At 46.3% G+C, this 27922-nt stretch overlaps 1 protein-coding gene across 2 annotated transcripts in view; it reads left to right on the forward strand.

Annotated features, from left to right (window-relative positions):
- INVS (inversin) overlaps positions 1-27922 on the forward strand; it is a 227694-nt gene that overhangs the window by 42565 nt on the left and 157207 nt on the right. For both annotated transcript variants that reach the window (XM_014603023.3, XM_019485218.2), the window contains exon 3: positions 12667-12833. In XM_014603023.3, coding sequence (XP_014458509.1) covers positions 12667-12833 — 167 coding nt within the window. The remainder of the gene's footprint in view (positions 1-12666; positions 12834-27922) is intronic.

Raw genomic sequence — 27922 nt, forward strand, 5'->3', positions numbered from 1 at the left:
ACAGTGGAATTACAGAATATGAAATGTAGGTTTTGCCTAGCCAAAAAGGAAATAAAAAATTGCCTCTCATTTTTGTCCATTCATTTCTGTGTACGCAGGAGGGACACTTGTTGCATGACACATTTTAAGATTACTAGCTAATGCTCTTATATTTATTATTATATTATATTTAAAATAAAGTACATAGCATCAGCAGTGATCCCTCACAGTCGAAGATGGTCAAGTAAAGGGTTTTGAATGAGTCCATTGATAGCTAAGAAGGCCAGTCCTAGAGCCTCAAATTCTCTGGCAGATGCCACAGATGGTGGTTAAAGAGAAGGTTGGATCAGATTTCTGAGTCTTGTTTCCTTTCCTTCCATTTCTGTCATTTTTCTTCCTCCAGGACGAGATATTTTTTCTGATGTTTTTTCTCAAAGTAAGATGTACCTTCTCTCACAAGTTGTCTCCATGTAGCCCTGTCCCAGGCTAGATTTTCCCAATTTGCTATGTCAGGCTAGTTTTTCCTCAGTAAAGTACACAATATATATCACAGTATTCCTATTAGAACTATGCTTTTTGCATTTTTGAGCAGTTAAAATAACATTTGTGTTGTGTTGTTCCCAGGAACTAAGATTTTAAACTGTAACTTTAATGTACATTTACTATGTCATGGGGCTTAATATTCCACAGTATCCCATTGGGATATGACAAAATTGAGTAGTTAGTAGCTTATCTTGTGTGGGGAATTAACCCCTCAACCTCAGAAAATATGTTCTTTCTAGGGCTATCAAAGGCCACAACATAGACAAAGTAAAGAAAACAAATTAACTACTGGAAGCCAGCATCAGGCCTTACTCCAACACACCTCTGATATCCGTAAGCCAGTTTAGCAGCCTCAGGCAAATCACTCACTGAAATTCTAGAGCAGATGTTGATAATGACTAAGTACAGACAGTCAAAAAGCCCAAGGCTGAGTTGATTCAGTCTCTGCAGGTTAGTCTAAGCTGCAAAGATTGAACCAATAAGCAAATGAAGAAACATTCACTTTTGATTCAGGAAATCAGCCACATGCCTGCAGTGGCTCAAAGCAGAAGTCTAGGGGTGCTACAGCATGGTTTTTTGGCATGTAGCCAGCATGGGCTGTGTTCACTTCCTCTTCCTGCTGCCCCCAAGGTCTCTGGGACTTGCCGTTCAGATTCATAGCAGCAGGACTCTGCAGGGTTGGTCATCACTTCCTCCTTCTGCTTCCAAGTGCCTCTGGGTTTGTAGTCCACAGTCACAGCCAGCACTAAGTAAGCAGAACAGGGCAACCTCCCTTCCTGGTCTGAGACCCCAGCAGGGGTTTTTGCCTGGGGGGGGAGGGCAGTGAGCCCTCACTGTTCCAGCTAGGGAGCAGAGGGCTAGGGCCAGCCCTACTGTCTGAAGCAGACAGCACAGCCAAGTTCAGGGGTGCAAAATGCTGGGGAACTCTGATTTAACTTGAACAGGGAAGGAGTCTGGGACAGAAGTTTCATAAACTGGTTTGACCTCAATCAGTTAAGTCTGATATTACATTCAACCAGGTTTATCTTAAACCAGTTTCTGCCATTTTGAAACTGGTTTATGTGCACTGAATTTCTAATTCTGTTACAGGTTTAAACCAGTTTCTGATCACTTAAATGGGTTTATGTGTAACTTCTGTACCTAGCCAGTGTGACCTGCTTTCTGTTAAGGATATTCACAGTCACAGATATGGACGCAGTGCTTTTCCTCAGCTACACTTCTCTCCAGGAAATGTGCTGCTCCATCTGAACTGCACTTCTTTCTTTTTTTAAGGCACTGCCTGCGGGCCTGACAGGTCTCCCAGGTGTGACAAAACAGAGTAGTGTTTTTAAATGTTGGTATTATGTAAGAATAAGCTCTGGTGGTGTGTTTTATCTAATGATTGAATGACATCTAACATCTTAATGAACTTTAAAATCCTATGGAAAAAGTACAGCTTATTATTTAAAATATTGGAACAAGACTGCACCAGACTGTTTAAAAATATCTACTTTTTTTAAATTTATTTATTCTTTTATTAAAAAGAGAAAATATTTTTAAAATTGCTTCTAGTTTGTGATGTAATTGTGTAAGTGCTTAAAATGAATTGTTCTGGTCAAAAAGATGTTTCCCAGCTGTTCTGAGTTCCACTGTTTCATCATTATCGTAAGTGTAATATCCTGAATAAAGCCCTAAATTAATTACACTATAAAACAAGTGAAAAAGTGACAGTATTCAATCAACTAAAACAATTAAGAGTAGAATTAATTACTTTCAGAAAGTATGTAGTATGTACACTTAATATTGATGGTAACTACATTTATATTATTTTATAACTGCCTTTAGATTTTAAAAAATTTAGTGACAGTGTACACAAATATAATGAGGATGGAGCAGAGCTCCAGACCCAGTCAGCTTCGACTGGGAGTCAGGACAAGTCATCCCCTGAACAGAAAGCCCAGAGCTGCACCATGGTCCTGGCTAGGCGGAGTGATGCAGTCAGGGCAGCCAACCCCCTGAAGCCACAGACAACAGACAACCCCCTGAAGCCACAGACAGTAGGCCCCGCCTGCTCCAACCCTTAAAAGCCAGGCCCAGCCTGCAATATCTTTGTAAAAGTTCCTGATTCTGGCCCTCTATGCTTTCTTGCTGGTTTTCTGGTTTGAACTCCTGGATCTGACTCCAGCTTCTAATTCTAGTAGGACCTTTGGCATCCCCTGATTCTGGTTTTCTGCTCTTGATTCTGTAGAGGTGCATCGATATATTGGTTCATATTGTATCGGCACCAAAAAAAGGAAAATTTACGTTATCAGCAATTGGCTTTTTTTGGTTGGTGTGGCTGATAATGTCACCAATAAATGCCACATGCACGCGCACAGCTGCAGCATGCATGCGGCCAGGAATGCAGCCCAGCAGCTTGGATAGCAGCGTCCAGCTGGTAAGTCTGGGGGAGGGAGAAGGAAAGTGCATGGAGGGAGGGAAGGGGCATGGGGGCGCAGATCATAGATTCATAGATTGTAAGGCTGGAAGGGACCTCAGAAGATCATCGGGTCCAGCCCCCTGTACCAAGCAGGAAAGACAACTGGAGTCAAGTGACCCTAGAAAGGTGACTGTCTAGTCTCTTCTTGAATATTTCCAGGGTAGGTGATTGCACCACCTCTGGAGGGAGCTTATTCCACAGTCTGGACACCCTAGTTGTGAAGTAGTTTTTTCTAATGTAGAGCCTGAAATGGTCTTCCAGGAGTTTGTGATCATTACACCTAGTTTTCCCCAAGGGTGCCCTGGTGAACAGTTGTTCACCGAGCCCTTGATGTACGCTTCTGATGTAGTGATAAGCTGCTACCAAGACCCATCTCAGCCTTCTTTTTTTTCAGGTTGAAGAGTCCTACATCCCTCAGTCTTTTCTCATATGGATTGCCGCCAAAGACTCTGATCTCTTTTCCCTTCTCTGGACTCTCTCAAGCTTTACCACGTCCTTGTTGAAGTGTGGTGCCTGGAACTTGATGCAGTACTCCAGCTGCAGTCTCACCAATGCCGAGTAGAGTGGGAAAATCACTTCTTTGGTTTTGCTGGAGATGCATCAATTGATGAATGCCAGGGTATTGTTAGCCCTGCTGGCTACAGCGTCACACTGCCGGCTCATATTCATGCTGTGGTCTATTATTACCCTCAGGTCCCTTTCATTCATAGTGCTGGTCAGGTTGGCATTGCCAAGCCTGTAGGTGTGCAGGGTTTGTCCCCAGGTTTGTCCCCAGGGTTCGTCCCCAGGTGGTGCACTTTACATTTGTCAACATTGAACTTCATCTGGTTCCAGTCCGCCCAACTTGCAAGCCTTTTTAGGTCCGCCTGTATGTGCAGCCTATCTTCAAGTATGACCATGCTTCCCCATAACTTGGTGTCATCCATGAACTTGGACAGTGAGCTCTTCACCCCCACATCCAAATCATTGATGAAGATGTTGAATAGCACTGGACCAACCACCAACTCCTGAGGGACACCACTGGCCACTTCCCGCCAAGATGACACAGATCTGTTCTTAGAACTCTCTGGGTCCTACCCCACAGCCAGCTTCCTACGCACCTGGCTGTCTCCCAGTTAAGCCCACAGTATTCCGATTTTCTCGCAGGAACAGTGTGGGATACCAGCTTGAAAGCTTTTTGGAAGTTGAGGTATATAATGTCAACCTCCTTTCTCTTATCCAGGTGGCAAGTCACCTGATCGTAAAAGGAGATGAGGTTGGTAAGACAAGACCTGCCCACAACGAAGCCATGCTGGCTGTTGTTCAGAATCCTGCCTTCTGCAAGCCTATCACACATAGACTCCTTAATGAATTTTTCCAGGATTTTCGCTGGGATAGAAGTTAGGCTAATTGGCCTATAGTTACCTGGGTCTTCTCTCCTCTGTTTCTTGAAGATGGGCACCACATTGGCCCTCTTCCAGTCCATGGGGACCTCCCTGGAGTGCCACACATTTTGGAAGAGATTTGCCAAGGGTTCTACAGTTACTTTGGCCCTCTCCCTCAGCACTCTAGAAAGAAGTTCATCTAGACCTGCTGACTTATGTAGGTCCAATTTCTTTAATTGATCACACACCAATTCTATGGCAATTTGAGTAGAAAGGCGGCCATTTGAACCCTGCTCATTCTGTACCCTATCTGGTATGATTTTCCCTGTGGCCCGGTGAAAGACCAAAGCAAAGTAGTCATTCAGGAGTTCAGTTTTCTCCTGAGTGCTGGTGACTAGCTGTCCTGAGTTGTTGAGCAATGGTCCCACACTCCCATTCATTTTCCTCCTGTTCCCTACATACCTAAAGAAGGATTTCTTGTTGTCCTTGATATCTGTTGCTAATTTTAGTTCAGTTGCCACCTCAGCTTTTCTAATCTGATCCCTACAAGTGCGAGCCATTGCTATATAGTCCTTCTTGGGGGCTGTCCCTAGCTTCCATTGACTTTACGTCTCTTTCTTCTTTCTTAAGAGGACCATGATTTCCCTGTTTAGCCAAGAGGGCTTCCCAACCCTTGTGCTACATTTCCTCTTCATGGGAATGGACTTTCTTTGTGCTTCAAGTATCGTTTCCTTTAGGAATGACCACTCTTCATGCACTCCTTTCATCTTCAGTCCCTGGTCCCATAACACATTCCTTACTAGTGACCTGAGCTTGTTGAAATTTGCATTTTTTAAGTCCAAAACTTCAAGCCTGCTATCTGATTTGTCTGCCTTACGATGGACCATGAACATAATGGTTTCATGGTCACTATCACCCAGGCTGCCCTCTTATGTTTAAGTTGGTCACCAGGTCATCTACTTTGGCCAGGACCAAGTCTGGAAGAGCATTACCTCTGGTTTGCCCGTGCACCTCCTGAGTCAGAAAAAGCTCTTTGATGTAGGTCAGGAAGGAATGCAACTGATCCGACATGGCCAAGTGATCTTCCCAAGAGATGTCTTGAAGTCGCCCATGATGACCATGTCCTATCCCCGGGCAGCCTCTGTTAGTTCTCGAGTGAACTCTAGATCGAGTTCCTCGCCCTGGTTTGGTGGTCTGTAGTATACACCTACAGTAAGATCTCTCTTGCCATGCCGTCCCCTCCCCCCCACAACTTGACCAAGAGGGTTTCAAGCTGTTCTTCTTTGGAGCCGATGTTGGCCTTCAAGGAGGTGTACTGCTCCTTCACATAGAGAGCTACACCTCCACCTTTTTTCCTTACTCGGTCCCTTCTATGCAGGGCATAGCCTTTTATGGCTATGCTCCAAATGTGTGAGGAGTCCCACCAGGTCTCTGTAATCCCTACTAGGTCATACTAGATCATAATGGCCACTGGAAAGCAGGAGAGCTAGTTTCTCCTGCTTGTTCCCCATGCTCCTGGCATTACTGTACAGGCACCTGAGTCCTCCTACTAAGGCCCTCGACTTCCTGTCACATTGAAGGAGAACTATTTCCTCAGCTTCCACAAGAGTGGCCCTCCTGGTATTTCTAGCTACGGAGCTTCCTTGTATGTCCCTGGGCATGCTCCAGTCAGTGTTTCCCCATCCCCCAGCAATCTTAGTTTAAAACCCTATCAAGAAGATCAGCCATCCTGGCCAAGAACAGGGACTTAGCTCTCCATGTGAGGTGGATGCCGTCTCTTCCCAGGTGTCCTCTCTCCCTGAAATGCACATTGTGGTCAAGGAAACCGAAGCCCTCTCAGTGGCACCATCATTGGAGACATCAGTTTACTTCCTCGATGCATCCTTCCCTCCTAGGACTGTGGCCTGCAACAGGGAGCACAGACTACATGAGGAAAAGAGGAAAAGACTACCTGAGACCCCGACACCTTGAGCCCAACCCCCAGAGCCCTGTAGTCACTTATGACCCAGTCTGGATTACTTCTGCCCGTGTCATTTGTTCCCACATGAATGAGAACAAATAGTAGTTGGGGTAGTAGTTGGTGGGCCGGACAAGCCTGGGGATCCTCTCCACAACTTATCAGATGCGGGCCCCAGGGAGGCAGCAGACCTCGTGGGCTAGGGGATGCAAACGGCAGATGGGTCCCTCAATGTCCCAAAGGATGGAGTCCCCAGCCACCACCACCTTGCACCTCCCCCTGGGTGTGGCAGCATGGTTCTTACCTTTGTTCTTCTCCAGTGTCATCATCAGAGCAGCCTCATGCGTGGGGAGGGGAGTGTACCTGTTGTTCAGGGCCAGGGGAGAAGCAGCCATGGCCCTGCGTTTCCTGGAGTGTGTAGTGACTGTCTTCCAGGTAGCTCCAGGTGGGTCTTTGTGGACAGCTTCCTTACTGGCCACCATCTCTGTTCATCTCTTCTTCCTTCTTCTGGAGAAGGCCCTGGCAGTAGCCATTGATGAAGTCTTTGTGGGCCCTGATGGTGCATAGCTGATGTACCTTCTCCTCAAGCTCCCTCATCCAGCCCTCCAGAGACTCCACTAGGGAGCATACCCCACAAGTGGAGGTGCCCCTATGCCCAGCTGCCAGCAGCCATACCAGGTAGCCCCCCCAGGGGCTCCATCTGGGTGGGGGGTAGGGCCATGGGCTCTGTCTGGGTGGGGATCTCAGTGGTGCCAGGATGCCTGTGGCCACAATGAATCCCCACCATGGTTGAGAGCTAGTTTACACCCCTACCTGGTCCAAACAGCTCCTCTTCGGGCCTCTGGCCTCAGGCTCCTCACCCGGATGGCCCTCTGGTCGCCTCTGTGTGCTCTCCGCTCAAACTCCCATGCAAACTGCTGCACCCAAGTAGAGCCATGCCTGTTTGCATGCTCTGTTCGCACAGCTCTGGTTGCGGGGCTCCCTGGAGGGCTCAGCTATGTAGGGACCCGGGAGGGGAGGCTGTTCCTCTCCCGGGCTCCACTCAGCCAGCGTGCCATGCCCGGCGTGGCCCCACACACATGCACACACCCACACACACTCTCTCACGGAGCGCCCTCTGAGCACCCCGGCCTGTGCTCGCACACTTTCATCTGGCCCTGATACACATACCTCCTGGAGCCACACTGAGGGGGTCTGTGGAGTCTGGGTCCGGGTCTTTGGCTCCCAGGGGCACAATGGGCATTAACCCATGTGTCTCTGGGAGCAGGCCCAACTGAAAGTAACTTACAGTAACTTACATTGAGGTATCCATGGTGAGGGAGAGAGTGCAGGATGGAGCCATGGGCAGCTCAGCCATGGAGGCAAGGAAGTGGGGTGGCTCCCACTGCGGCATGCACCCTTGGGAAAAGCATGGGGGGCATGTGCGTAGGGCATGGGTGGGCTGCCTGCTTCGCACTCGGACCCAGGGCTGCGCTCAGGGCAGGCACAGGGAAGAGAGGCTATGGGGGGGCTACAGAGAATTTTAGAGTGTCTGTAGCCCCCCCATAGGCCTCCCTCCTAGCGCCACTACCAGCCTGCCTGAGCACAGCCCCAGCCTGGTCCCCCTGCTGGGAAGAAACTGGCACTGGCCCTGAGCCTACAGCAGGCAGTCTGCTGGAGCCTCGTGCACAAATTTGGAGGGCATATGCCCCCCCGCCTCCCTTGAGGTACACACAGTGGTGGGAGCCGCCTTCCCTCCGCCCCAGCTGGGCAGTGCCTGCCCCTACCCCAGCCCTTCTCACTGCGGGGGCCTCGATATGTTCTCCCTCCCCCATATCCCTTCCCCCAACAAACTTACTAGCTGGACACTTCTCCAAGCTGCTGGGCTGCATATCGACAATCGGATCAGTATCAGCCGATATGGTTGGTTAATAATCGGTCATCAGTATCAGCCCTAAAATCTTTTATCAGTGCATCCCTATGATTCTGGTTCAACCTCTGAGTCTAGCTTTTGGTCTCTGATCTTGGTTAACCCTCAGCTTACCCTGTCTCTGGCTCCAGCTTTTGACCCCAGCCTATCTTGACTTCAGCTATAGCTCCCAGTTCCAGTTCTATCAATGGATCCTTCCATCTCCCCCCAGTTCCTGGGAAACCAACTTAGACTGCACCTGTGCTTCGGTGCCTAACCACTAGGCAAGACCACTCATGCCCCAGTCCCTAACAAAATAAAACTCTTTTGTAGCTATTTTTATCGTTATTTACATCTAAATATTAGTCTCCCTCCAATTCTTAGCCAAAATTCAGAGCCAGCTGCTTTAGCCAGAGCTTTAAATGGCCAATATTCATGCACGTGAAAGTTGTAAATGCACAAATGTAGGCTCAGTTTAAGAAGGGTAGAAAAACCAAGGGTATTAGTGAATTATAGAAAGTCATGGCTGAAAGAGTCATGCAGTTATAGAATTGGAAGTGACTTTAGGGGTCATCTGGTCCACCCCCCTGTACAAAATGCGATGTTTCTATTCTATCCCAGACAAATGTGTATCCAGCCTGTTTGTGAACACCTCCAATGCAGGAGAATCTACAGCTTCCTTGGGGAGTCCCCTGGCATGGCCATATTAATTATAAATGGATTCTAGCATTTGGACGCAGGAGAAGGAAGTGTAAGGGCTGCATTTTTAGCAGTTTTTTCCATTATTTGAAGAAATGAATTGAAACCAGGCTCTAGTTTTCTTTCCTTCTCTACTCAAAACATGATGGCCAGCAGAGTTGATTAAGTATGATGAACAGAATATGTGGGTCCTTCCAAAAAAGTGTAGTGTAGTATTCATCTCTGGATCAAGCTGGAAGGAATTTGACTTTTAGAGTAACAGTGCCTCCCTGACCTTTTCCTGGGTCAGAACAAATTCTATGCTGCCACTATTCTTCAGCAGTTTCTAGGACATTATTTTTTAAATTTTTGGTTAAGTTATTAAAGTGGATAATACAAGAAATAGGGTATTTATTGGGAAATTATTCTTACTCAAAATAGTATTTATTTTATCTTGCTTCCAAGTCCAAATTTTTTACTGTATTACATTTTCTTATACTGATGACATATAATTGAACTGTAGATATTGTCAGGTGGAGAGTCAATTTAAACATTGGGATAAGAGATACTTGGGTCATTTGATACTCAGTGGTAATGCTACCTCTTTTTTTTATTGCCTGTCCTTTCTCAAAAAGTTATACCATCCATGGCAGGGGTTTTCAACTTTTTGGGATCAGTGTACCCTGGGCACCTGGACATGGAGCAGTGTACCCCTGGCTGCCAGATGCAGAGCGGGGGGGGAGGGGTGGCACACGGCTGGACGTGCAGCGAGGGGTATGGGGTGTGTAGCCGGACACGGAGAGGAGGGGGAGGGTGGTGCATGGCTGAACGCAGAGCAGGAGCAGGCAAGATGGGGTGCACGGCCAGACACGGAGTGGAGTGAGGTGTGGTGCATGGCTGAATGCCGAATGGCAGCAGCCGCTGCCTGAGAGCTTCCCCTGCGTCCAGCCAGGTAGGCAGCGCCTGTGTGGCAGCGCAGGATAGTGCACAGCAGCGCTTCATCCCTGCCCACCCATGTGTACCTCCTAGGGCAGGGGTGGGCAATTATTTTGGGTGGAGGGCCGCTTACTGAGTTCTGGCAAGCCATTGAGGGCCGCATAACAGGCAGCCAGGGGCAAATAAATATTAATTTTCTAAATATTTAGGGGCCCTGCAGGCCAGGCAGAATGGCATGGCAGGCCGCATCTGGCCCATGGGCCGCATTTTACCCACCCCTGTCCTAAGGCCTTCTCAAGTACCCCTGGGGGTACATGTCCCCCCAGTTAAAAACCCCTGATCCATGGCAGTATTCCAGTCATGAGAAGTACTGTCCCAGTTATCCCAATTAGATCACACTGCTATGATTGTACTAGGGTTTCTAATTCTTTCTGCTTTTTCTTTATGCTTCTCATTAACTTATAAACTTCTTAAACTAGGCATGTCCCAAGTTCAGCCCATGGAACTCCATCATCTGGCTCCTGGTTCTTCCTCTGGGTCTGAATTGACACACATGCTGCCGGGTGTGCACTAGACTGGTGTGCACACAGGGCTCAGCCAGACTGGGATCCATGCCGCACGCAGTTCCCTCTCCCCACTCCCTGATCCCCAGTAGCTCTGCACATGGTGCCCACTCCAATTGGTCTGGGATCCATGCTGCACATGGCACCCACAGGCTTTTGATCCGGCATGAAGAGAGATGGGAGAAGAGGGTGCCATGGGCCAGATGTGGCCCATGGACCAACCCCGTGCCACTCTTTTAGCCCACAGGACCAAAGAAGTGTGACCAAAGAAGTGTCTCTAGCTTATTCATTTATTATCTTGCTAATTTACCTCAGAGAACACTGTTGAGGCTCCCTATATTGTCTCCTCTTTCTTGGTCTTTATCTGGATCACCTTACTTCTTTAGTTCTCTATTGGCTTTTGTCTCTGTCCTCCATTGAACCTAGTTTAAAGCCCTCCTTTGTAAGTTAGCTAGCATGTATGTGAAGACACTCGTCCCCAACTTCATCAGGTGGACTCCATCTATTGCCACCAATCCTTCTTCCTGGAATACCACCCCATAGTAAAAAACACCAAGACCATGATGGCAACTTGTTTCAGATGGTATGTTTACAGAATAAGGAATTCATGTCTAGTTTTAGTTTACTTTCAGTTAATGTTTTTTAAATTTTCTTTATAACCAAAATGTCTACACTATATTTTTTTAATGAACAGTCATCTTCTAATGGACAATTCTGCTGCAGGGAATAGATTCTATAGTGAATATTACAGTTGCTGGTTCTTGTGTATAATTTTCTTGTCCTTTATTTAAGTAATTCGTTAAGCAGCTCGTCATCTGCATTTTAAAATTTGAGTCTAGTTTTTATGAATAGGACAGTGTAGCAGGGCACCTTTGGTGCCTGCCACTTTAAGGGGCTTGAGCAGACTGTGGAATAGCTGGCAGGTGTGCTTAAGCCCAATTAGGTAGTCGCATGACCGCAATGGGGCCACCAGATTGGAGGAGGGCTAGGCAGCCTCAGTATAAGCCCAGACCTTAGGAGCAGAGCTGGCAGTTACACCTAGGGAACCAGAAAAGCAACTTCTTTCAGCCTGAAGTCTGCAGCTCCCAAAATACTTGGAGGTCAGGGTAGGAGCTATAGGGATGGAGGAGTTTCCTGGACCTGGGTCATGACCTGAAACTACACCCTGATGGGGTTGGATGGTGTGGTGGGTCTGCCTGTGGTGGGGCAGTCTCCAGAAAATGACACACCTGTACCTCCCTAGTGAAAGGCGAGTATGGGGTACCAGAAAACCTCAGCCCCAGCTGCCTTATAGGTACCTCATGGAGGGGAAAGTCTAGGGGAACACACCCCATCAGAAAAGCACAGGGCCCAGGCCCAGTGAATGGGGCTTGAGGTTGGGTCCAGGCACACTGACAGACAGCTGAGGCCCAAGGGGCGTAAGGCTCAGGAGCCCAGAGAGGGGCCAGAGGCTTGAGTTTGGCCCAGTGTGGGAGAGAGAGCTGGAGTAGGGTCTGTGGGGCCCTGAAGGACTGCACATAGGCTGACCAGAAGTAGTGGTAGCCAGAGGCTGTGTAGAGTAGGGTCTTTGGGGGCCTGAAGGACTGCATGTAGGCTGGCTGGAAGTAGTGGTAGCCAGAGGCCATGTAGAATAGGGTCTTTAGGGGCCTGAAGGACTGCGCATAGGCCAACTGGAAGTAGAGGCTCCAGTGAGAGGGCAGAGTAGAGGCCTCAGAGAGGGGCATGTGGCCAAGGTATGCTTGAGAACGCCTGAGGCCAAGTTGGGGGCAGAAGCCGAGTGTGGCCCAGCTAAGGAGCTAGGGGAGTAATAGTGGATCTGAATGCTATCTGCGAGGCATGGGACACAGTGTAGGGATGGTTCAGAGTCGTGTATTACAGCCTTGGTGTCAGGGCAATAAATGGGCAGCCTCCCGCCTACAAACAACTAATTCCAACAAAGGTGTGGCAGGCAAGTCAAGTGGGTAGACTGCCCTAGACAGGTGGGCAGGCTGACAATGAGACTGGCCTTTAGACAGGCCCTTGTCAGGATAAAAATTAGAGACTGATTTTTTTCATTGTGTCCTCTTTAATTTGACTATTTGTTTCAAGACTTGTATTTCTTTTATTTTAATTTTAAAAGTACTTATTGTAAAGCAATATCATATGATCAAAGTTTGTTTTGTCTGCACAGATTCTGTGGTTTCTCAAATTCATAGAAACATTTTATGTTATTGAAGCATTATATTGTTACATTATATTGTAAGGCAATATAATTGTAAATTTAGAAGACAAACTTTAGTAATTATTTATTATCATTAAAGGAAACCTTGATCTGAAAAATAAAGAGGACCAGTTTGGGAGAACTCCACTCATGTACTGTGTACTGGCTGACAGAGTGGATTGTGCTGAGGCCTTGCTGAAGGCAGGAGCAGATGTTAATAAATCTGATCGTAGCCAGAGAACTGCTCTTCATCTTGCTGCACAAAAGGTAATTAAATAAATTCTCATGTATCTAATGTTTGGCTAAATTTGCACCTGGGATTCAGTTTAAGAAAATTTTATACTGAGGTAATAAGTAAATAATTTGCAGTATTTTGAAAGGGCTCTAGTATTCTGTAGGCTAATAATTCTATAAATATTTGGTAAACCTTTCTAAGAATGTGGTTTGAGCTAAAGTTAATTACTTCTTTTGCGCCATACATTTTTAGTGTTTAAACATATTGGGTGCTTGTAGACATGCGGAACATCTGCTCTAAAGCGCTGTAATTACAGGGTGTCGGAGCAAACTCGATTAATTGAGTCGGCTGAAGCAAGTTAATTAGCATGTTCCAGCAACCTCAGCATCTCATATATTCAGTGTCCCCATGCTTCAAAATGGGGGTGGGAGTGCTTTAACTAAAAGTCATTGTGATCGGGGGCCACCTCGTGGCCAATCAACTTGTTGGCCCTCCCACCTGTCTAGGTCAATCCACCCACCTTGCTCACCTGCCATGCCTTTGAAGTAACTGAAATGGATGTTTACAAGGCAGGGGGCTAACCATTTAATACCCAATACCAAGGGCGTAATACATTGCTCCAAACCTCCCCTTATACCATGTCTCATGCCTTTCAGATGGCATCACTATACGGCTCCGGGCTTACTCTGGACCCCACTATATGCCCACCTGACATTTGGACCCAACCTAGATACCTCCTACTCAGGCAGCCTAACCTCCACCCTCATTCTGGGCTGCAAAACTCCCTAGACCTCCTTCCCTCTTGGCAGTGGCCCACCCTGGGACCTTTGGCCTTATAGGCCCTGGCCTTGCTTCTAGCCCAGTCAGAACTCCAGGCCTCTAGCTTCTGGCCATCCCTCACAGTGGGTGTCCTTGCCCTTTGACTGTTCTGGTCCTGGCCCCAGCATGGACCAGTTGAGGTTTTTCTGGCTCGGTTTTGATCATCTAGTCCTCTCTCCCATACAGTTCTGCCTTCTCGGGCCCCTCCAAACATTGCTCTCACTCCGTGAGCTTGTGGCCCACATAGTTACTCTTTAGAACCCTCCTGAGCCCGCTGTTCACCCTACTGGACTGACTCGCTCGCTGCCCCTTACTGGGCCTCTACTCTGGCCAGCCTATGTGCAATCCTTCAGGCCCCCCACGGACCCTACTCTATGTGGTGTATAGCTTTCACTCCACCTCACTGGGGTCTCACTAGGGCCACTACACCCCATGGGCCTCAAGCTCCACTCTGTGGGCCTTGGCCCTATGATTTTCTGTCGGGGTGTGCTCCTCTAGCCTTCCCCCCGCCCCCGCCCACATTACCCACAAGGTAGCAGGGGCTGAGGTTTTCCAGTGCCCCATACTCACCTTTCACTAGGGAGGCACTGGTGTAGCATTTCCTGGAGTCTGCCCTGCCACGGGTAGCCCCAACATACTATCCTCCCCAGCAGAATTTAGTTTCAGGTCATGCCCCAGGACCAGGAACTGCCTCCATCTCCATAGTTCCAACCCTTAAGCTCCAGGTGTTCTGGGAGCAGCAGTTCTGGCCCCGCTATGTTATCCCTCTGGCTTCCTGCAGCAACCGCCAGCTCATCTTTGAGGGCCTGGGTTTATACTGAGGCTGCTCAGTCCCATCCTCCAATCCAGGATTCCTCTCATGGTCATGTGACCATTTTGTTAAGTTGCATTGCACCTGCCGGCTGCTCCACAGCCTGCTCAAATCTCTTAAAGCAGCAGGCACAAAGCAATTCTCTCCTTTTCAGTCACCAATTCAGCAACATTTTCACTCAAGTCTGGATAGTATAGTTGTCAATATTACTTAGAATATTGCCATTGATTTCAGTATTTCATTTCATAGACATTAGGGCTGGAAGGGACCTCAGAAGATCATCAAGTCCAGCCCCCTGCCCCAGGGGCAGGAAGTCAGCAGGGTTCATAGGATCCCAGCAAGATAATCATCCAAATGTCTCTTGAAGGCATTCAAAGTAGGTGCTTGAACCACCTCTGGTGGCAGTCTATTCCAAACCTGGGGGCTCAGACAGTAAAGAAGTTCTTCCTTATGTCCAGCCTGAAACGCTCATGGAGGAGTTTGTGACCATTCAACCTTGTCATCCGTTGGGGCGCTCTGGTGAACAGATGTTCTCCCAGATCCTGGTGAGCACCCCAATAAACTTATAGGTGGCCACAGTAGATAAAGGACCATGCCATAGTTAATTGTTAATGTCAGTGGCAATTCTGAGAATTTCTTAAAAGGTGAAGTACACAAGTAATGTCAGGGTTGGAAGGGAAGGGAAACTTCAGTACTTTCTTAGGAATTTCTTAGGAATGTCTTTGTGAGTCTAGTGTTCCTTCTGCTTCCTATTATTCCTTCTGCTTCCTGCTGCTTTTATATGGTTTACATTTTATTTGTAATATTTCCAGCAATGAGGTTGTAAAAATATACAACAATAACATATACTCTGGGCATTAATAGCTCCATATCTTGAAGAATTAGAGGAGTCAAATAACTAAGAGGAGGAAGGTAAGAGTCATCTGGCCAGCGAGCACAAATCAAGTGCAGTTGCACTGACTAGGTATGCAGAGGACCTAGCAATTGTTACAAAGGGCGGCAATAGTATAAAAAGCAGCTGATGAGGAGGAGATACAAAGCAAGCCAGTATTCTCTTTATATTTCTCTTTAATAAATATTATCTTAAATTTAGATTATATTTGAGAATTTAATTATACTTTAATCAGATTAACTGATACATGTGGTAGAAGTAATGTAGTATAACCATTTACTTCATTTTTACCTGTTCATTAATTTCCAACATTTTATGCAAATGTGTGTGAATATACACAGACACTTTTGTTTTAGAAAGGCCTACAGAGAATTCAACTGAAGTTTGTAATATGAATTGTTGCAGGGTCTGACTCCTTATGGAAGAATAATGTTTATGCTTGAAAAGATAAATGTTTTAACTAAGTTGTGCATGTGTAACTGCTTACCTCATTCAGTCGCTTACTGAATGTGGAGTCTGTGTTAATGCGTCTCAATGAATTACCAAATCAACATGTTCATTTACTGAGTCCAATGACTTACAAGTTCCACTGGTCAAGAATGTGACCTAATATTCTGTAGATCTCTTTTACTTTTGTCTTTTTTAATGAGCGTTAATGAAGCCTTAAAAGACATTGCAAGGAGGACTGGCCTGCAGCAGAATCCAGGGCCCCTAGACCCTGGTGGACATGGTGATATGCTGCAGGATGGCAAGCAGGGGCTGATACAACTACAGTTGCTATTTTGCTTGTTGCCACCACTGTGGCAAGTGGCAATTTGGCCTAAGCGCTATTTATTCCACTGCTAGCCTAATCATTGCCCTATCCTGCAGCTAGCACCTGTGCTCCATACCAGAGCTGCTGCCAACAGATGCTGAAGCCAGAGCCACTATTGTCACATGCTCTGGGTCTGAGTGGCTACTGTCACCACATGCCCAAGGCTGGAATCAGAGCCACTTGCCTGAGCTTGATCCAGTTCTTGAGGAGTCCCACAGTCCAGATCTGGCCTGGATCATGAGGTGAGTGTATAGACCAGGGGTCAGTAACCTATGGTCCATGGGCAAGATCCAGTTTGTGGAGCCATTGGATTAAGACCAGAGAGGCTCTGACAGCATTCAGTGATGGGATCTTCATCTGCATAGCACTTTGGCTGGGTGGTAGGAAACTTCACTAGTGCCATTTCACTCTGTCTTGTTCCTCTGCCCCATTCATTCCTTTGCACCTCAACTGAATCTCTATGGTGCCTGAGCCACCTGCTGCTGGAATTTTTTGACTGTTGATCTTGCAGCTTCTTTTTCTTGGATTAAATACCACATTTACTCAGATCCAAGAACAGGGTTTTTTTCCCTATTTAACATGGGGGGAAGCCCCTTGTCTTGGATTTGAGTGCAAGCAGGAGGTGAGAAGACAGCTGTTTCAACTCTAAGTCTAGCTCCAACCTGGGCTTGGGGCTTGAGTCTGAGCCACAGCCACTGCCCTTGGACCTCCCTCCTGCCCCCAACTCCTTACTCTCCTTCAGCTAAAACTCTGGCCCTGCTCCAGCCATGCTTTGACTCAGGGCACAGAGCACATGGTTGCTTTGGCCCCTGTCTGGCCAGCAGCGGCATTGGCAGCACCTCTGGTTCTGCTGCCATCATCACTGTTGCTGTGTAGCCAGGCAGGGGCCTAGAGCAACCATGTGCTCTGTGCCCTGAGCCGGAGTTAGAGGATAAATGGTAGTGGGGATGAGCATGTAGGAGGTAGGTAGTTGCTGGGGATGCAAGCATTGTGGACAGTGGCAGGTGCCAGGGTGTACAGGCACAGAAAGGGGGGTGGAAATGGTAGGTGGAGCAGGCACCTTTGAGAGGGGGTAGGCACCAGGGTGTGCAGCCATTAGGGAGGGGCAGGCAGCAGTTGTGGGGAGGACAGGGGGGAAGGGGCAGGGGTCATGCCACTTGACTTCCCTGCTGCCTGCCCTCCTATTGCTGCTTGGAATGATGTAGGGGTGGGGGGAATGGATTTAAGATGACTCTTCCATAATTAGATTCTATACATGGAAAATTATGACGAATTTATGTTTTCCATGTATAGAATCCAGTTATTTGGGGGTCATCTTAAATTCAGTGTCATCTTTGATTCAGTAAATGTGGTGATATATTTATTTATCTCCAAACTATAATCCAGAATACAGTTTGTATGTCAGTTTTAAAGTATCAAAGGGAATCTGTTATTTTGTATTTGATTTTTTTTGTCCTAATGAGCCTTTTACTATCAGAGTAGCAAAAATGAATAAAAATTTCCTCTTGTGTTTTGAATAAGAAAGCAAACTAAATAGTACCTAGTTCATCAGGATGCAAAAATATTATATAGTTCCTGTATTTTTAGTGTGAAAATAAATACTTTTTTTTTGTTTTGTTTTGTTTTTTGGCAGAGGTAAAATCACCCACATAATGTGTTCTTTAAGTATGTCCACTGTGAGGGCAAAGCTTGTGATTCTTGTTTTTTCAGCAGAGGTAGAAATACTCTCCAAATGTATGAGATGCAGGGCATTTAATACAGCTATTGATGCTGCAAAAGATGCTGTCTAGATCTTATGCAACTTTACTATTGCCGTAATATGCACGTTTATTTGCCCACCATAAATATTGTCTGAAGTTTACTAGCATACGTGAAGTGAAGTGTTCCCTCTTTAACAACTTGTACTAAAATTCCTTTGTATTTTTTACCTTTCCAAATGATGTGAATTCAGTCTCATTCAATAGAGAAGTTTAATTGCTACTGTATATGCCTTTATATGTTCAGTTTTAAGTAGCATTATGATTTTATAAGATTAACTTTAATGCAAGAGAAACATTGAAAGAAAATAAAATCTGTTGGATAATCCATAAAATCTGAATTGTTGTGAAAGGCATAATCATATTGAAAAACTTAATCATTCCTCCAAATATCTGTTATTCTTGCACTGTTTTGCAGATATGCCAAAATATCTTGGCACTGTGGAAAGTACTGGTTTTCACAGATAAATCCTTATCTTTAGCCAGTTAAATTGCAATTAAAATTTTTAGCCTTTTGCAGTATACTCCAGAACTAAAAAAGATAAAAGCATTATTTTCACAGTCTGCAAGGGATCATATTTATTTCCTCTATTATTCTAATATTATAAAAGCTGCAGTCTATCTGTCTGCCTGTCTGTCTGTTCATAACACTTTATTTGCACTCTGATTGGCTGACGGAAACAACCAGTCGGAGTGCGAATACAGTGTTCAGACAGGAGGTGGCAGCGTGGCGGAGCGCCACCATGATGGTGAGGACACAGAGGATAGAGCAGGGGAGGGCAAGGCCAGCACAGCTGCCCTGCTCCCTGGAGGTGCTCCCCTGCCCTGCTCCCTGGAGGTGGCGGCAATGAAGCAGATGGAACGGGAGGGAGTAGGTGGCAAGACCAGGCTCCTTGGAGGTGGCAGTGGTGGCGCCGGGGGGAGCGGGGTCAGGACACCACGGGGGGGGAGCAAGGCCAGCAGCGCCCCGCTACTCCATGCATGTGGCAAATATGGAAGGGGGGGAGGTTTTTAAGACTTGGCTAGACAAAGCCTTGACTCAGATGATATAGTTGGGGATGGTCCTTCTCTGAGCAGGAGGTTGAACTAGATGACCTCCTGAGGTCCCTTCCAACCCAAATTTTCTATGATTCTAACATCATTATTTATCTAATAGTAGGCCATCCTCACTCCACTCTTGATAAGTAAGGCTGCTGGTTGAAGACTGACAGATTAGAGAATGCAAAAGGAAAACTGAATTCATTATTTTTCCATTTATCAAACATTTCTGAGTTGTTAAAAAAGTGACTGCCAGGCACTCTGAGGCTGCAGTATTTGCTCTGCCCAGCAGAAGCAGTGAGCCTGTCCTTCCCCTAGCTCCTGGGCCCGCCCCTGCTCACAAAGCCTCTAATGGCAGGTCACAGCTGTGCAGGTCAGGGACAGTCAGAGAAGGGTTTTTTATCTTTACATGTGACTGCTCCGCTAAACCAAACAAGACTAAGCCAATAAACATTTGTTCAGCTTACAGCATAAGGTCTGACAAGGCCCTCACTCTTCATGCTTGATCTTTTGCAAGGGGAGCCCTACTGCTCCACTCCTCAGAGACTAGGCCCTAGGTTGAACCCCACTATTTCTCCTCTTGACTCTTCGTTAGAGTTCAGGAGAACAGATCTTACACGCAGCAAATGGGCGTTAAAAAGCGGGGAGACGAACAAAAAGAAAAACTTGAAAAATCCGCTCAAAGGCAGAATTTGTGATGGGGATGCTCCATCAGTTGAATAGAGAAGAGGTTTTGGGGTTTTTTTCATGAAAATGAACCTTTTTTTGCTTTGTTATAGTTGACCAGGTTTAAGATAACAAAGGGGTAGGGTTATTTTTTAAAGCCTCCTTTTCATATTGAGTGGCCGCATCTACACAAGACATTGACTGCACAGTAGCCCATGACTACTGCGCAGTAGCATCATGTGGCAGAAAGCATGACGTAAAGCTATTACGCAGTAGTCAGACGCTACTGCACAGTCAGCATCACAAAAAAGCCATTCCTTGGCACTACTGCTCAGTAATTCTGGTTTCTGCACAGTCATTTAATACTTATATATACAAGTACTAAACGACTGTACGGTAATGACTGCACAGTTAGCGTCTCATTTAGACACGGCCAGTCATAACTGTTTTATTCCTCTTACCTTTGAATTACTTGGGACATTTAATTTATGAAGTCAGAAGAGCAACACCCAGCTGAGCTACTGCTCAGGAGCACCTTGGAAGTAATGACAGGAGCTGTGGCGATGGAAGGAGGTACCTGGTCCTGGATATGACTGAAAACTGCACCCTGCTGGGGAAGAATGGCCTGGTGGGGCTAACTCTGGTGGGAGAGCTCCCCAGAAATGCCAGGCCAGTTGCCTCCCCAGTGAAAGGCAGGGAGGGGCTTCTTAACCCCAGCCCTCACATTCTGTTGGGTCACTAGACTTAGGGACAGGCATGGAAGCCAAGCATGTCTTCAGACACCTGAGCCCCACAGGGCAGTAAGACCCTGGAGGCCTCAGTGTGGGGGCAGTAACATGGCCCAGAGAGAGGGCAGGAGAGTGGCCCCATAGTGGGGGCAGTAATGTATGGTGGGCCCGCACAGAGTAGGGGGCATCGTTATGACCTGAAAGACTGTGCATTAACAAGGTGTAGAGTAGGACTGAAGGCCAGTCTGAAGGGCTGCACCACATGGTGTATTGAGTAGGGCTGAAGGACGGCCTGAAAGGCAGCATGGGTGTCAATCCCCATGAGTATGTGAAAGTGGAAAGTCACCTGGTGAGGGACTAGGGCCAGAATCAGCCCAGTGTTAGGCACAAGGACTATGCCACATAGAATAAGGAACCATGAGTGATCTGAAGGGCTGCATGTGCAGTGCCAAGTATGAGAGTAGTCAAGCCTGATGGCCCAAGCGGAGTCGCTCAAGGAAGCAGGGCTGAGAGTGGCCCAGGGAGAGGCAGCCTGCAAGCAGCCCTGTGAGAGAGGGTAGAGTGGAAGAGGCCCCAATGAGAGAGGAGTGGTATGAATGTGGCCCTGAAAGGGGCAATGTGTGAGAGGCCCAACAGTGGACTGAGTTTGGCCTGGCCTGAAGCCAGGGTGCAATAACAAACTGGATGCTATCTGCGAGGCATGGGACACGGTAAGGGAAGGCTGGAGCCATGTGTAAACCCCTAGGCATCAGGGTCTTAAAATGGGTGGCCTCCCGCATTTTACACCAGGTTAAGAAACAGCAAGTCATGGCAAGAAAGACTGGGTGGACTGCTCTGCTTAGACAGGTGGGCGGGCCAACATTAGACCCAGCCCAAAACTTGCCCCCACATCAGCAATTAAAATTTTATGTTGAGTGACTACAACTTTATTATCTGAAATAACATTGAAACTCACTGATGTGGGGGAGCAAGGAGGAGAGCTTTCCAGATTCATAACAGTAGAACATTTTAACTACCTTTAGAGAATGCTCCCTTACCTATAAGGGGACTTTTTCAAAACCTTGCTGCCCTATGCCAAAGATGTCAGTATAGACACTATGCTCTGACAGCTCCACATCCCCAGAGTCCTGTTTGTAGGAGCTGAAAATTTCACTGATCACAGAATCGATTTAATCTGTTGACAACATACAATACAGGAATCTCTCACTAAAACTGAAGGAGTTACAGACTCTTGTTGGCTCTGTTTAATAACCTGAAAATAGAGTGATACATTTGCATAAGAGATTATCTGATGTGACTATCTGAAAACGAAGAGTATATATGTGAAGATTAAGAAACTGGAAAACAGGCAAAACTAAGACTGGTTTCAGAGACATTAGGTTTCAGAGACATTAGGGCTGGAAGGGACCTTGCAAGATCATCGGGTCCAGCCCCGAGTTGCCGACCCATGGGCTCAGTCCCAGCGCCGAACCTGAGGGATGCTTGCTGACAGGAGGTGGGGAGGGAGCATCCACAGTACAGTGCTAAGGGTGATTTGTTCGGTGATTATTCACCGAAAGAGGGTTCCAAGGAATTTGTTTTTAAAGTTGTTATTCCTGGTTGTTATTCCTGAAAAAATGGAGAGGGGTGACTGACTTTCTTCACCCTAAACATTGAATTGCTTGGCATCATTCTTTTAAGAGTATTATTCCTGATGCTTAGATTCTCTGTAATGGAAGAATCTGCTTTGTGCTCTTCCTTTTTGTTTAATATCATGCCAAGGCATTTTAAGGGGTTAAATTCTGAGGTTTAGGGTTGCTAAATGCACTCTAGAGCTGTGACCAAACAGAAATGCAGGGCTGCAGAGCACTTTGTAATGAGATTGGGCCCTTTTAATCTGAACCCTCATTGAATAAATGTTCAGATGAAAACACTCCAAAACTGAGCAGCTTCAGTAACTTCAGTCTGCTCTGCCTTTCACCCCTGGCACTGTTTTCAGAATGGGAGCGGGAAAAGGGAGCAGAGGGAGTTTGGTCTGGGTTTTTTTTATCTGGCACTGGAGGTTGGGGGGCTCCATTCCATCCACCCCACCCTCCAATGCTGGCTGGGGAAACCCCAGAAGGAGCTCCCTTCAGTCCCTTCCCCCCCCCCCTCCCATTCTAAAAATAGCACAGGGGCTGGGAGGAAGGAGGGGCATTGTTAGGGGAAATGGGCTGCAAGCTTACAGCCAGCAGCTGGATTCCCATCCCTCCCAGACCCAACAGTGTACTTGTTTTGGATCCAGGGGATCATTGTAACTCATGATGTTTCTTGCAAAGCATCATGAGTTACAACAGGGAGCTGTACTTCGGTCTGTGCCCTATGGTTTGCAAGGCAGCACACAATCTTCATAGTACTGAAGAGCTCTGGCTGCTTCCTAACACACACCCTGATACCAGATCTTATGTATGTGCATGGGGAAGAAGGGGGGGGGAGGGCTTTAATATTAACCTTGCACTGTTCCTGCACAGAAGAATTAGTCCGAGTCCCTTGCATCTCATTTATTAATAGTTAGATTCTATATAACTTCATTTTATGTATAACAGTCTCTGGATTGCCATGGATCCATAACTTAACAAGAAATAAGGTTATTTCTGTAGAAACTACCTAATAAGAAACCTCCACATAACTTACCAGTGACATTTTCTTTTTGCCAGTTTTTCTAAAAATGTTAGAATGTTGAAATAGTCCATCATTGCAGAAAATTAAAATTAAAAATGCACTAAAAATCAGGAGTAAATAATAAAAAATGTCTAGTGATTTGGGTAATGTCAAAAGCAATCTTCATATCATATGTAATACACTGTTTTTTGCTACTTCCCAGATAGAAACTGTCCTGTGGATTTTAAAAATCCATTGAATTCCACAGAATTATAGATCAATATTGGTGGAAAAAATTAAGGAATTTTCTGAAGCCTTTTTAGAAAAATAAAAGAAAAGTGTTTTGAGCCTTTTTAACACAATATTTCTGTGCTATCTTATAAAACTTGCAGGATGGTTATATATACAGATCACCTGAGGAAAATAAAATTCTTCTAACTGAAATCAAAGTTCTGCCTTTGAAAAAGATGTATTAACAACTGTGTGCTGCCAGGTATGCCTATGTGAAGTCAAATAAAAGCAGCTCAAGATCAGCCCTTTTCACTGTTGTTTTAAGTACTTGCTTTCCTCCTTGTATTAATCCATATGATAAACTTTCTCTTGGAAATGAAGCTGCATCAGTGAAGCTGGTCAAAGAAAAAATAGACTTACATTTCATGTAAAAGTACTGTTTCAGTCCATAAGAGCTGAGGTCTAAAGATGGCAGTTCTGCAGTCATGTCACCAAGCCTCATCCATTTTGATGGAATCAGTAGAAACTGAGATTCATAGAAACAATTTTAGGCATCACAGACTAAAAGAATCAGACTACAGTGAACAATACGGGCGTGTCCAAATGAGTGTTAGTTAAGCTGAGGGAACTGGGCTTATTTAGTTTGGAATAGAGAATATGGAGGAGGATTTGATAACAGCTTTTAACTACATAAAGGGTGGTTACAAAGAGGATAGAGCTAGACTCTTCTCAGCGGTAGTGGATGACAGAACAAGGAGCAATGGTGTCAAGTTACATCAAAAAAACCCTTTCTCACTAGGAGGGTAGTAAAGCACTGGAACTGGTTACCCAGAGACATTGTAGCACCTCCATCCTTGGAGGTTTTTAAGACCTGGATAGACAAAGCCTTGGCTGGGATGATATAGTTGTGGATGGTCCTACTTTGATCAGGGGACTGGACTAAATGACCTCCTGAAGTCTCTTCTAGCCCTAATTTTCTATGATTCTACTATGATACTAATGCACCCCAAAACTTCATTTCTTTTTTGGCAACTACATCATATTCCTGGCTCAAACTGAGTGTGATCCATCAAAACTTCCAAATCCTTCTCAGCAATGCTAATACCCAGGCAGTTACTTCCTATCCAATATTTGTACATTTCATTGTTCTTCCCTAGGAGTAGCATCTTACATTTAATCTGTGTTGATTTTTGTTATATGTGAATTTGCTTAAGCAGTTTCAGCATTTGTTGTAAATTTCTCCAGAATGGTGTCAACAATTTTTGTAAAATTCTGCACTAGTGTAAGTGATCATCCATTTACAGTGACTAATTCTAGACAAACATCCAGTAAGGTAACTTCATAAATTGTTATCATAACTGCCTTAATTTTGAACAAGGAATCCATATTGGATTGTATCATACTAGCCTTCTAGGATGTGGGTTCATCAGATCTGCATGTCATGGTTGTATGCATGTCATGGTTGTTTGTTATTTTAATTCTGTCATTCTTTTATTTTTTACCTAAAGTAAGTGGAGCCTAGTTGTCAAGCTGGTATATTTCAAGAGAGCTTTTCAGGTTGGTGATATGGTTCCATGACATGATTCAATGATGGTGTCTGGTTCCTAACTTGACAAATAGATTTTTTTTATACTATCCATTTTGAAGAACCTTCTCATGCAATTTTATTAATTTCCTCTCATGATTAATTTTCAATTGCTATAATAAATTACAATAGAAATACGATTTTTAAATAAACCAAAGGTGATAACACAACCCAGTTGCATATTTGCTGAATCTAATCAACTGTGCTTGTTTCTGGAAAGTAGAGGTAAACAGTCCAAGAAGCAGTTCAGGGTGACCTTGAGTCACTGCAAAACTGCATAAATTAATTTAACTTCAAGGCATAGTGTCCATTCTAGTCTTTCCTGCACCAAAGAAACTAAAGAAATCAATTGAGTTGGCACTATCCCAGCAGGTGGCAATGTGTCATACTCCAAAACAGTGATTCTCATATCATCCTTTTCTATTCCAGGGGCCAGTCAGTCAGTTACTCAAAGCACCACGGTCTGGCACAGATCACCCCCACCTGCTTGACCTCTCTCCCTTCCATGTTTTTCTCCCTTTCTCACTCTTGCTCCCTCTTTGTTTCTCCCTTCCCTCTTTCTCTCCCATTATTCCCTCTCCATCTCTCTCCCATTCTCTCTCTCTATCTTGTTTGCGGCCTGAGCTGCTGCTGCTCAGTCCTTTGCTCTCAGTGCTCACTTGGGCCAGCAGGGCTGTGCCAGTGGAGCCAATCAATAGCAGTGAGAAGTCACTTCAACAGAAGAAAACAGGCTGCCTCCCAGGTGGAACTTGGCTGTAACCCAAGCCTGCCAGAGCCAGTCTGGGTATCTGAAGAAAAAGAACTGCTCTGTGGATGAGATGGCTATCAAGCAATGTCCCAGAAGTGGGACTTGGGAGTGTCTTTCAGTGGCAAAGTGAGTTTGTGGCACAGGCCATGTCCCAAGTAGGGAGGAGAAGATGACCCAGGTACATGTGGAAGGATAAGGGAGGGCTGGAGTGTTGTTGTAGCCACCATGGTCTAGAAAATGTATGAGAGGCAAGGATTTTTAGTGGTATCTTTTATTAGAGCAACTGTACAGTTGGGAGGCATGTGCCTCCCCTGTGAGTGCTGATGCCCCCCCCCCCCCCCCAACACCCCAACAGTGAGCACTCCATCTGGTAGGGGGGAGAGCGCTTGTGCCCCCCCTAAAATTGGTTCCAGCGGCGGCACATTGGCCATGCAGAAGTGCTGGTGACGGAAGTGCCAGCATTTCCGCCGCCGCTGTGTCGTATGCGGAAGTGGCGGCACTTCCACCTCCACCGTGCTGCATGTGGAAGTGCTGACACTTTCACCACCACTGTGCCACCAATGTACTTGGCAACTGGCTGCTGGGGATACCCTCCCCCCCCATTCGCTGGGGGACCCCCCTTCCAGTCATGCCCCGGTGGTGCCCCCCCAGACTCAGGAGGCACTAGTTGCCCATGCCAGGGTCCTTATTCTGCTGCGCTACTCTGGCCCAGATTCTTTCCTTTCCTCAGGATCCTGAACTCAATCATCTAGTGGTCACTGCTGCCCAAGTTGCCATCCAATTCTACATTCTCCACCAATTCTTCCCTGTTTGTGAGCAGCAGGTCAAGAAGAGCCTTTTCAACACTTGCACTTGCACCAGGAAGTGCAAATGTTCTCTTATGTCCCCAGCACCCTCCAAAAACTTCCTGGAATGCCTGTTCACTGCTGTATTGCCCTCTCAACATGTCAGGGAGATTGAAGGCCCCCATGAGAACCAGAGTCTATGGTTGATAAACTTCCACTAGCTGTTTGAAGAAAGCCTCATCCACCTCATCCTCCTGATCTGGTGGTCTATAGCAGACATCCACCACTACATCATCATTGTTGCTCTCCCCTCTGACCCTAACTCAGAGACATTGAACAGACCTATCTCCAGTTTCATATTTGAGCTGTGGGCAATCATACAGTTCTTTCACCATCCAGAACAGTTTATGCCCATCCATGACAGTACTCTAATCATGTGAGCTATCCCAACAAGTCTCTGTTATTCCTATTATGTCATAGTTCTGTGACTATGCAAGGACTTCCAATTTTTCCTGCTTGTTTCCCAGGCTCTATGCATTCATGTATAGGCACCTGAGGTTACTAGCCAATTTCCCTACTTTCTCAGGTAGAATGAGAAGGCCTTCCTTGCTACCCTCTCCTGCTTTGTACTTCCTCCAGGTCACCCCCTTCCTCACTTACCTCAGAGCTTTGGTCTTCATTCTCTGGGAAACCTAGTTTAAGGAAGTTTTAGTTTAAGCTAGCATAGGAAGGCATGGCATAGTACCTAGGTGGCCAAATGGCCACTAGTGAGCCATATGCAGCTCTGGCATGGTACTTGCAGCTCTCCAGAAATTGGCCAAAGCCCTGCACCACTTCTCCCCAAGATAGCTCTGGGGGACAGCACAGTATGGCACCTCCTGCCGCTCCAGCTTTCCCCATGAGGAAAAGAAGAGCTTGCCCTCTTCCCTCCTTCTCTCCCTCTGGGACTGCAGGTTCAGGTGCCAGGCTGCCTGTGGGGAAAGCCGGAGCAGCTTGGCAGTGTGTGTGTGTGTGTGTGGGGAGGTGGTCACCTCCACTCCAGGTTGCTCAGGTCCCCCTCCCCCTGAGGGACACCACTAGCCACTTCTCATGAGGACAACACAGATCTGTTCATTAGAACTCTCTGGATCCTACCCTGCAGCCAGCTTCCTACCCTCCTAACTGTCTCACAGTTAAGCCCGCAATCTTCCAATTTTCCCTTGAGAACATCATGGGGTACCAGATCAAAGGCCTTTTGGAAGTCTAGGTATACAATGTCGACCTCTCCCTTATCCAGGTGGCAAGTTACCTGGTCATAGAAGGAAATGAGATGGGTAAGACAAGACCTGCCTGCGATGAAGCTATGCTGGCTGTCATTCAGAATCCTACCTTCTGCAAGCCTATCACGCATAGACTCCTTAATTAATTTTTCCAGGATTTTCCCTGGGATACAAGTTAGGCTAATTGTCATATAGTTACCTGGGTCATCTTTCCTCCCCTTCTTGAACATTGGCCCTCTTCCAGTCCTTGGGGACTGTCCCATGCTTCCACTGTTTGTATGCCTCTTTCTTCTTTAAGAGGACCATGATTTCCCTATTTAGCCAAGAGGGCTTCTCAGCCCTTTTGCTACCTTTCCTCCGCATGGGAAT

This window comes from Alligator mississippiensis, chromosome 5 (genome assembly GCF_030867095.1).
Source record: "Alligator mississippiensis isolate rAllMis1 chromosome 5, rAllMis1, whole genome shotgun sequence".
NCBI classification, from domain to species: domain Eukaryota; kingdom Metazoa; phylum Chordata; order Crocodylia; family Alligatoridae; genus Alligator; species Alligator mississippiensis.